The sequence below is a fragment of the Lactuca serriola genome, chromosome 3, assembly GCF_051521515.1.
Source record: "Lactuca serriola cultivar US96UC23 chromosome 3, Lser_US96UC23_V15, whole genome shotgun sequence".
NCBI lineage: Eukaryota > Viridiplantae > Streptophyta > Magnoliopsida > Asterales > Asteraceae > Lactuca > Lactuca serriola.
The window spans coordinates 236,208,856-236,220,044 of record NC_136410.1 but is presented as its reverse complement, the minus strand read 5'-3'; the positions used below and the strand labels follow the sequence as shown (position 1 = coordinate 236,220,044).

The 11,189-nt window shown below is 30.4% G+C and overlaps 2 protein-coding genes across 2 annotated transcripts; one reads left to right on the top strand and one right to left on the bottom strand.

Moving 5' to 3' along the window:
- Positions 1–922: 922 nt before the first annotated feature.
- On the top strand, positions 923–2,299 carry LOC145093732 (F-box protein AUF2-like). Its single transcript, XM_079031971.1, has 2 exons — positions 923–1,952; positions 2,094–2,299. Exons 1-2 carry the CDS (start codon positions 958–960, stop codon positions 2,158–2,160), a joined length of 1,062 nt encoding a protein of 353 aa, XP_078888097.1. The 5' UTR covers positions 923–957; the 3' UTR covers positions 2,161–2,299.
- A 7,069-nt stretch (positions 2,300–9,368) lies between these two features.
- Positions 9,369–9,920, bottom strand: LOC145096099 (zinc finger protein 4-like). Its single transcript, XM_079033868.1, has one exon. It carries the CDS (start codon positions 9,918–9,920, stop codon positions 9,369–9,371), a length of 552 nt encoding a protein of 183 aa, XP_078889994.1.
- Between the last annotated feature and the right edge of the window lie 1,269 nt (positions 9,921–11,189).

The following is an 11,189-nucleotide window of genomic DNA, read 5'->3' as shown; positions in this document are numbered from 1 at the left end:
GAAGCACGAACCATAAAAGGGCATTTTTCTGGATCACTAGCACACACAACCACTAGTCTAACAGTATCACACTTCTTGAAATGAATTTTATAACCCTTATAGATGAAATAATTTGTTAAACAACATTTCAGTTTATGTCTAGATTCATACCTTTCTCCAATAACCGGTTTCATCACATTCCATTTGACCTTGAGATTATTGATGGAGTATACGATTTCATCTTCATCACAATCTTCCTCAATAGATTCTTCAATGTTTTTCTCATCATCTACATTCACTCGAGCATTCTCTCCTTCACCTTTCACTAGTTCGTCTTCACTATCTTCACAAAGAACATTAAGGAATTCATTTTGCATCTTGAAACTGCTTTGGTTTTTACAAAATCATCAACTTGAATGTCGATGGTGACCGACTCAAATACTTCATCCATCGCCAAAGGAGACGAGAAGAATCGATCGATCGATTTGTCGGGAATAAGGAGACGAGAAAAGGGGTTTTCTTTAATAACCCTAAATTAATGAGGTTAACGATACAGTCACCATTAAGATGCCACGTAATCACCTGTAACCTCGGCTAAATGAGGGTCACCCGATGATAAGGGCTAAATTGTCCGGTTTATCCGATTTATTGGGCTTTTTCATTTTAAAAAAGAAAATACAACTTTTTTGAAATTTTTGCCAAAATATAAAAACTTTAGTGTAGATATCCCTTGCATTTAATACCTATAAATGGTTACCGAATTCAAAGGAAAGATAAAATAATAAATTGACACTTAATTACTATCTTAGTTTTATGACGTCTAATACGGAAGGACCATTGTGCAATTTTTTGAAACCATATGGACTATTTTTGGAAATTACTCATTATATTCTAATTTTTATTTATTATTATTATTTTTTTTATCATCAATATAAAAGTTAACAGGAGGATAATCAGAATTCGGTGTTACAATGTCCGATGAGCCCACCGTCGATTTTCTGTCCCAAAAAATTGAAAAACCTCGAGAAATCCGGCGAAGGACATGCAAATGATTCGTCTCCAATCAGTCGTTTACCAGACGAAATCATCCTCCTAATATTAAACAGATTAATCGATTTGAAAACCCTATGTTTTTGCTATCTGGTTTCCAAACGTTTCTCCTCGATTGTACTTCAAGTCGATGCCATTTCCTTCGCTTCTCCAGTTTTAAACCCTAAGATTTCCGATAAGAACACCATCCCAAGTAGGTCGTTTCTGCGCATGATTTCGTCGTTATACGGTGAGTCGTTTCTATCTGCGTATAGGTTTTTGATCAAGTTTAAAGGAGTGAAGTCCTTATGTATCGAACTTCTAGCTCCGGGTCATAGAGCTGTCGATAGTCGTTTGTTCAAATGGAAGGTTAATTTCACGAAAAAAATTGAATCGTTTATATTTCTGTGGCCGAATTCAATTTGGGATAAGGATGGATTATGTGTTAATGGCAATGGGGATGAAGAAGAAAGCCTCCAGTTAATCGGTGATTTGTTCAAGAAGAAACGTGTTATTTCGTTTCAGTGTCTACAGGATATCATGGCATTGCATGTGATGTTGTTGTACCTGGTTAATGATCTACCCATGTTGGAAGAGGTATCCATTAGCGATTTAGAGAGAAGAGGGAGGCTTTCTCTGAGTGGGAAAAAACTCAGTGAGGTTAAGGAATGGGTACATTCAGCTTCGGAAACTGTGCTCAATCGTATAAATGTTCCTACTATATTGCGTAACTGTTATATTCCCTTTTTGAAATTGCCAGTTTCAGGGTATGTGATGAAGGGGATATACTTTTGTGTAATGGAGATGAAAGATATGGAAGGTGGAAATGAGTTTCTTATGAGCAGTGAAAATGGTGGTTTTGAAGATAAAGAAGAGTCTGCATATACTGAAGCTATGATGGAGATTTTGAAGAAGCATAAAGGCATGATGCTTACTCGGAACCTGTAAGCAATGTTCTTATAACTTCCACCACTCTGTTTGAAATTTACCCCTTAAAAGAAACCAACTTTGTAGAAGATGAAGTATTTTTTGTCATTACATTTTGTGTTCCCTTATGTTTTTAATTTTGTTCTTTCTTTTTGCAGGTGGTGGAACCTTAATGAGGAAGCTGGGCAACATGCTAGGTTACAGTTTCGAATTTTAGAGCCATAAAAACTTTTCGATGCACAAAACTTGTTTGTTGGTTTTTTAATCGAATGTAATGAAGTCTTGCTGCTTTGTTATAAATGTTAGTTTGAAAATTGTAGATTTTGATTAATTAATATGCATTTGAAAGTTGTTTTTGTTAGAAGGGTATAATAGTAATTTTTATTTGTGTTAGCAACCTTACCGGTTAGACAAGCAATAGTCGTTAATAATAGTACATTTTAATTTTAATTAGTATCATTTAATTTAAGAAACTAATATGTGCAATTAAAACGATAACGAACATTTATAAATGACAGGACATAAATGTTACATGTATATCGATATAAGTTGTGAACCCCAAATGGAAAGTTAGATGACTAATTTGTCTAGTAAAAATAGAAGTTCGCAAGAAAATCGTCAAAGCATTATCTAACCTATTTGTGATCGACTGTAAGACGTTTTATTTTTTGTTTTGTTTTTTAATTATTAGAACTACTTTGTAAGAAAACCATTACAATTTATGTTATTTTGTATGCATGACTTGTATTTTTAGGTTATTTTGCAAGTTCGCGCAACAACCATTGAGATGCTACTCGTTACAATTTATGTTATTTTGTATGTATGACTTGTATTTTTAGGTTATTTTGCAAGTTTGTGCAATAACTATTGAGATGCTACTCATTACAATTTATATTATTTTGTATGTATGACTTGTATTTTTAGGTTATTTTGCAAGTTCGCACAACTGTTGAGGTAGATTGGTAAATGTTAATTGATAGAAGATAGAACGGATTTTTAAAACAACTATTGAGATAGGGTTTATTTTAAAGCATATATACTCTTAGCAAGATAGCAACATGTTTTGGCATTTAAGTAATGCATATCACTATTAGATGGAAAAATATCAAAACACCACTATAAAATGTTTATACCCTTGATAAACATTTAACCCAACAAAATGTTGTAGAATAGAATTTCGTTAAATTTTTTATTAAATGGTCATCTTACCTTGCCTCTTTAGTCCTAAGTTAGTGTAGTTGATTGATTTAATATCTAATTTATTTGATTGATGGGGCCAACAAACAACTAATTATAACAAATCAAAAAATATGTAAAATATTCTAAACTAGAAATTAAATAATAACTAAAATAAAGAAAAGTGTATTATTGTTATTTCTTAACTTTTAGTAGATTGGTATGAAAATGATACATAGGTTAAGGACATTTATATGTACTCATTTGTATAAAGATTATTTACTATTTCATTTTTCGACAGTTTACTGCAGTATGTCTTTTAAGTGCACTGTTATATAGTAAACACGTAATTTGTCTACCATTTATATCTCTGAGGCAATGCCATTTTTGAAAAGTAGAACATGTAACTTCATTAACAAAGGTTATCAAGCGATACTACAAGCAAAATGGCAAGAATTCTTAAAGATTTAAGTTCACATATTTATGGAGCTAACAGTGACAATGGTTGTATCGTTCCTCATATGTTGACTCCATTTCCATCAACAAACTTGCTGAACCAGATTCTAAATGATAAATTTTCATTGATACTTTTAAATTTTGATTAAGAAGTAGAATTGTTTCATAAAGAAACCTCTGCACATAGTATTATAAAATTGTTAATTGTCTTAAATGGTAAAACATTCCATACATAACTCAAGCGTCCGACCTACCCCTTAAATCATCTTTTTGGTATTTTTAATGATTATTACAAAACGGTTAACAAATTTCACAACATGCTGACTTTTGTTTTTGTTTGACTTTTGCGTCCTCTTCATTCTGAAATCCCAACCAATTAAGCACTTAACAAAGGACATTTATCCATTAAACTCATCAAGAAATCATCTCTGGATTTTAGTGGTTAAGAGCTTAGCTTCAAAATAACTTAAGAAAGTTATGTTTTTTCGATTAAGACATTCTTATCTTTGCTCACTATTTCTGCCATAACTTTTGGAGTTGACTTTGAATGAAAAGTAAATGAGATTTTTTGATAAAGAAACGTGAAATCTTATTATATGCAAACACAAATAACGTTTCTGGAAGATTGGGTCTCCATAATCAATTGCTAGAGAGTGCATATGTGGATATAGATGATTCTGTGACATATGGTTTGGTTAACAGGAAACGAGAAACTCGTGTTGTAATTAGGTAAATCAGGTCAAATATGTATATGTAAAATTATCTTTTCTAAAATTCACCTCTTAGTTGTTGGAAATCAGGCCCTGTATACACACTTCACTGCAGCAACAAACAACATAATATAACAGCCCTTTTGCTGGATGAATTTCAGGAAATAAAATAGAAGAATCAAGAAGTTTTGTGGGACAGTATTATGTGTTATTCCATCCAATTAACTCATGGATTAAAAGGTTATTTAAACAACATAGATTCGGCTACTTATCCTAAAATGACTGCACCTACTGCCCACTAAATCTCTAGAGCCAATGTGGTCATTTACTTAGTCATGCTCCTAACAAAAGACTAAAATGCCCCTGAATAAAACACATGGCTTTAAATTGGTTTGGATTAACACCAACATTAGTAGCAAGGAAGGAATGAGTAGTGGTGAACAAAATCTTTTGATAAATAATTTATAACCAAATGATAACTTGATATGGTAATAATCATGATATTTAAAACTAATATGCTTTTAAAGTGTTATAGTGCATGAATGTTAATTTTTATGTGACTGAATCTAGAAGTGAATCAATTGATAACATAAATGTCGTTATGTCTAATCTATCTTTTTTTTTTTGTTCTTTTTTTTTTTGCATAAAAATCCGAATGGATGAAATCTTTATCCAAGAAATCAAAGATGATGAGATTTATGACAACATTTAGCAAGTGTTTTTTGTGTTTTTTCTTGTTGTTGATGTTCAACGAAATTAAAGAACTCCCTCTAATAGGATTGCACTTATAGCTGTTACAAGTGAAGATGATTTGACAACAGACTGGTGAGCAACCACCTATTTTTGATACAATTCATTAATTCCCTTATTATTAATAGATACCACATATTATAGCACTTATATATCTGATAGAATAATTCAAAATATTGTATAGATTTCAATTGATTATCTTTCCTATTTTGTAGGTATTCCTAGTGTGTGTGTGTGTGTGTATATATATATATATATATATATATATATATATATATATATATATATATATATATAGTGTTTTAAAAACTGGTTCGAACCGGCCGGTTGAAACGGTCGAACCGGGAACTGGAGGTGAGGACGGTTCGATTTGGACCGGTTTTATAATGATTTCCTGACCGGATTGAACTGGCCGGTTTTGATAAAAAACCGGTTCAACCGGCTGAATTGAACCGGAATGGACCGGTTCAAACCGGACATTCTTGGATTTTTGTGTTTGTTTTGGGCTTTTTTGTTTGATTTTGACTTCTATAATTATTGTTTTTATATGTTGCATTCTATTTACGTTTGTAATACTAAAAAGATGACAAGTTTTGTAATCAATATATGCAGGATAATTAAAAATATAGAACCGGTTTGACCATCCGGTTGAACCGGAAAACGTCACCCGACCGGTTCAATTAAAAAACCGGTTTTTAAAACATTGTATATATATATATATATATATATATATATATATATATATAGAGAGAGAGAGAGAGAGAGAGATGAGAGAGAGAGAGAGATAGGTTCAAGTATTTAAAGTAATTATTGTGTTATTGTATGCATAAATGTGGGACAATCAAAATTAAATGATTAAATAAATAAATAAGGGTAATTTAGTAATTTGATTAGTAACTTCCAAAAATAATGCCTATAATCATGGTATTGACTTTTAACCTAATTTTTCAGGCTTATATTAAACTCGTTTTTTTCTTTAGTCGCTTAATCTCCACCGATTACAAGCCCTAGTCGATGATACAAAGCCTTCGCCACCATGGTCCGCCCCAAATTTCTCTAAAAGTCATCTTCCAGTACATTCATCCGCCCATTTCTTTTTTGAACTCCTGGTTTACGTCTCCAAGCTACCCGTCGTCCTCCTAGTTATCCTCAGGTTATTTCCAGATGGCAGATTATTTAACTACGTTTACTATGTATTGTTGAGAACTCTTCATTTGATGACTCGATGGATCAAGAAGGTGAGAATTCGGCGGCGGATCCTAGGATATGGAATCGGAACCGTAATGATATGACTTTCTTCGGAGATTACGATGAAGACGATGACGAAGATGATGATGAGGAGGAGGAAGATGACAGGAGGATGGATCTTCTAATTAGGTTTGTTGAGAGCGTGTTTAAGAAGATATCTAAGCGAGCTCGCAAAGCCATTCGATCCGTTCTTCCTATCAATATCCCCACCAAATTGGTACTGATTTGCATTTCTCAAGTTATCAATTTGATCCAATTCGCGGGTTTTAGTTGGTTTTTACTACAATTGAGTTCAAATTACTAAAATTGGGGCAAACTCGATTCAAATTCCATTCTGATTTATTCGTTTATACACAAAATAAACGAACTACAAAGATTTTTTCTTTCCCGATTTGATCCTTTTTATATATGCAAAGTCAGCAACTTTCCGTTATGTTCTTGATATGTATTCAATTTCAACCTTTCATTAACTTACTTACATCTTTTTCTAAAATTGGCTATAAAAACTTTCATCTAATACCTTGTATCTTGCATCCTTACTTTGACATTGTTCATTCTTTATTACCACACGAACTTACTATATGCTCAATGCCTTATATAGGTAGGATTCTCTATTAATGGAGTTATAATCACGAATTCAAATTCTGTTGCAATGGAATCATGAATTCTAATTCTCTTTTAATGGAGTCATTAATTCCATTTCTGTTGGAATGGAATCATGAATTCTAATTCTGTTGGAATGAAGTATGAACTTTTTTCTCATTGATTTACGCATGTTCTACAATTCTTGGTTATTGGTTTTGGTGCAATTTACAAGTCCACATATTTTTTCAAAGGAATTTAGTTTTTTATTTTTCATTTGCTAATGCATTATTGGAATCTAAACTACAATTTGGTTTTGTTTTCACAGAAGTTGATGCTTGAAGAACGGACCACAAAATTGAAAGTGATTCTAAGCAACATTATTCTTTTAGAATGTATTAGTATCGTTGTTAGATTTTGATGTTTTCTTTCCCGTTTTGAAAGTTTTTTAGTTTATTTTTTAACAATAAATGTAATTCTTAACAATTGTTACCCATATTCTATAAGAAATTATATATTTATTGTTTTATTTTTCAATTAATGGTTTGAGAATTTGTTATTCTACAAAAAGTTTTTAAAGTCATAATCATGAAATAGGTTCAAGAATATTTTTATTATTTATGGTTCAAGAATATTTTTATTTATGAATATACTCAAATATATTCTGTCAGAATGTCCGAATTAAAAGAATTTTAATTCGTAAAATCGAATTTTTAAAATTAATAGAATCTATGATCATTTAAAATATGTAGTTTTTCTTTATTAAATCTATATTAATTGACTAAAATACTAATATAATTAAATTAGATGATATTTTTCAATTATATTTAATTCAATAATATATATTAATCACTTTCTTAAAATAAGTAAAAACTGATTGACCCATATTTATGCATACAATAACACAATAATTACTTTAAATAGAATAACTAAGCATATATATATATATATATATATATAATATTTTTTCTTTATTAATTATTAATCCATTGTAGTTAGTATTTGTTAATTAAATACTAATTTTTTATATGTGATTATTGTGTTATTTAAATTAAATATGAAGGTTTAAAAAAATAATATATTTAAATTTCAAATTTAAAAGGAAATATATTAAATACTATATGAGTTGTAATATTGTAATTTATTGATTATTTTCAATTAAGACAATTATTAATTATGGTGTAAATATGATGTGTTAATTAAGAAAGATAAAAAAAAAATGAGAAAATGACAAATGGAAAAAATATTTATTCAAAAATACCACAAAATGACAAGTGTCAAAACTCATAAGAGATTGACATGTGGCAAAGAAAACATTCATTTATTAAGGAGGATATTTTAGTACTTTTGAATATATTTTTGCAATGTAAACATTTACTACTTTAAATACTATTTCACTTGTATTAAATATTTTTTCAGAGAAATTATTAAATATCAAGCTGTAAATATTAATTATCTTTTAAAATAAAGTTTCAAAATATATACAAACAAAAAAATAATTTAATTTGTACTAATTAAATAAACTGCAAAGAAATAATTATATTTTGCTCATATAATTTTTTTTGGTTTTATCAATGAAAACAAAGTTTGATTATTTCTTATACAGATCATTTTGTCTAAATTGATAATGAATTTTGAAAGAAACATGTCAATTTGAAATTATATATGTATACATTGAATGAAACAGATTAAAATTTGAAAACATAAGAAAAGAAATTAATGACACATTAATTATTTTATATAACCTAAAAATTAAAATAATTAATTAAGAAAATCAAAAATTACCACAAAATAACAAATGGAAATTAATTTTTAAAAATTAACCACAAAATTATATGTCAAAATGCATGAAAATGTAACAAGTGGCATTAATGGCTTTTATATATTAGAGTAGATTTGTAATGAACTTCAATATACCATTCAACAATCATTATACATTATACTCCATATAATTTATTTTACACTAACATCTTATCTACTGTACATATTATTTACAATTAATAAATTTACAAATTAGTTTATTTGTTTTCTAAATTTTGAAACCACTGTAACTAACTTCATTTTTAAATATAAAAGAGTTAAAATATAAATGGAAATTTAATATTTTAATTATACTTTTAGCAAAAGAAATTAGCTACTATGATTTAGCAAATTCTCATTCAAATAGTTACAGATTATAACTGCTATGATTTAATAAAATGGCATTCTTAATTTTCAATGAATATATTTTTATTATTAAAACATTTTAAACTGTAATTGTTAAACTAGTATTTTGAGTCATTATTTTCATGTGTTCTTTTTATGATCAGGACATTACTGAATAATAATAAAGAAAATCGTCTCGAGTGGGACAAAAACCGCAAGTTTTTTCACATTGAAATGAGTCCCAATTCGAATCCGAGTCCAAGTCCAAGTCCAATGCACAACAATTACAATACCAGTTTGTTTTGTTTTGTTATGTCATATCATGTCATGTGTTGCATAACAAATGGATACACAGACCAAAAAAAGTCAAAGTTTTAAAGTAAGATCAGGTGGTGGAGTAATTTCCGGGTGTTTGGAAATGTTATTACTCGAATCACCAATGCCATCGATCTGCCTAAAGCTACCCGGCCAAAACGGTTCAACTTCATTATCCGCCATACACACCGGTATCCCTACATAGCTTTGGTCAAATCTTGCTCCACCTCTCATAGCTTGAACTCCTTGAAGCAACGAGGCATGTGTCTTGATACCCAAATTCTGAAATGTCGATCCATGAAGTGGCAAAGATGCAAGGCTCGCGTATCTTTCAGAGAACATCCCCATCCTCATGGCTCTTTTTGCCATCGTTCTCTCTCGTTTGTGTGCATTTTGATGCCCTCCTAATGCCTGTGAGCTGTAGAACTTGCGCTTACAGTAATTGCACGAGAAAACACGCGGTGGGGTGTTTGTGGGCCCCGTTTCTGTGCCAGGTGTCGGCATGTCGTTGAAGCCGAGGGTTAGGTCGAGTGTTATGGGTGAACATGTGGGGGAGATTTCGAATTCTTCTTCAGATTCGAATATGTTATTTGGAGGTTCCATGTCTGATCAATGGTTTTTTCAAAGCACTGTATCTTATTCCTGAAAAATAACATCATATTTATATTAAGTCTTTTCTTTGCATTTTACGGATGGAAAACATCATAGAAATATAATGTGCCTTTTCAAAGCAAAAAAGCTACATTGATCGATGGAATAAGTTCTTTTACAACTAAAACACCTAAAATGTAAGTGGTCAAACAGACTACTTTGCAGATAGAAATTTATTATTTCCACCGAAAACAAAAATCAGAATAATAATAAATAAATAAAAGTAACATAGGAAAGATTGAATATTGACGTAATTTTCTCAAATCTGTATAACATCTCAAAGAATTATCGATTTCTTGACATCTGGGGTACTTGCTTATGCGATTTAGACATTTGATAAGCTACATTGTACTAGCTTACGAGATTGGAACTTATGAAAAGCCACAGTTTCTATGTTTAAGCAAAAAACTAGAATCCATCGAATGATCGAAACCACTTTTTCCTTGTCGATTTGAAACATAATTTATCAAAAACGGAATAAAAACAAGAAAATGATTTAGACGTTTCATAAACAGAAAGGAGGCAACCCTCATTGAAGACTTCCATCAAACATTTACAGATCCATAATTTCTGACATACTTGTCGTTGAAATTGTGAATTACACAGTGACTTATGTCATAATTGGGAAACTCTCAAATCTCAATCTTTTCTAAAACTAAGAACCGTAAATCCAGAGAAAATTCATACAATACAAATCGTAAAGGACGAATACTAGAAATCCGAAGTTAATTTACAAGCAAGACATCGGGTTATCGAGAACGATCAGAAAAGGGGTTGAATACCTGAAGTAGCTTCAGTAGTCTTCGCAACTGCTTCGAGTTGATTATGATTATTAGATTGAAAAAGAGGTGTGGGTATTTTGTAGGTTTTGCCAAATATAGTGAGAAGAAGAGGGGCATACGGAATATAAAAGTTGAAGGTATTATTATTGAGATAAGATTATATCAGACAGAGAAAGAGAGAGGTTGAGGTCTGATGTCAGGGAAATGAAAGAAAAAGAGCAGCAACTATTATCAAAAGGCGAGAATGATTGATGGACTTCTAAAGGTTTAATGCTATTCTTTTAGTATTCCAGGTGAAAAGCATGTTAATCCCCAAATGTTCCACTTCCTAATCATTTATTATATAAACTTAGCATTTCGTTTAAATCCCCCCTTTTTGTAATGTATAGAAATTGTCAATATAATTTTTTTAAAACAGTTAATATGTAAGATTTTTGTC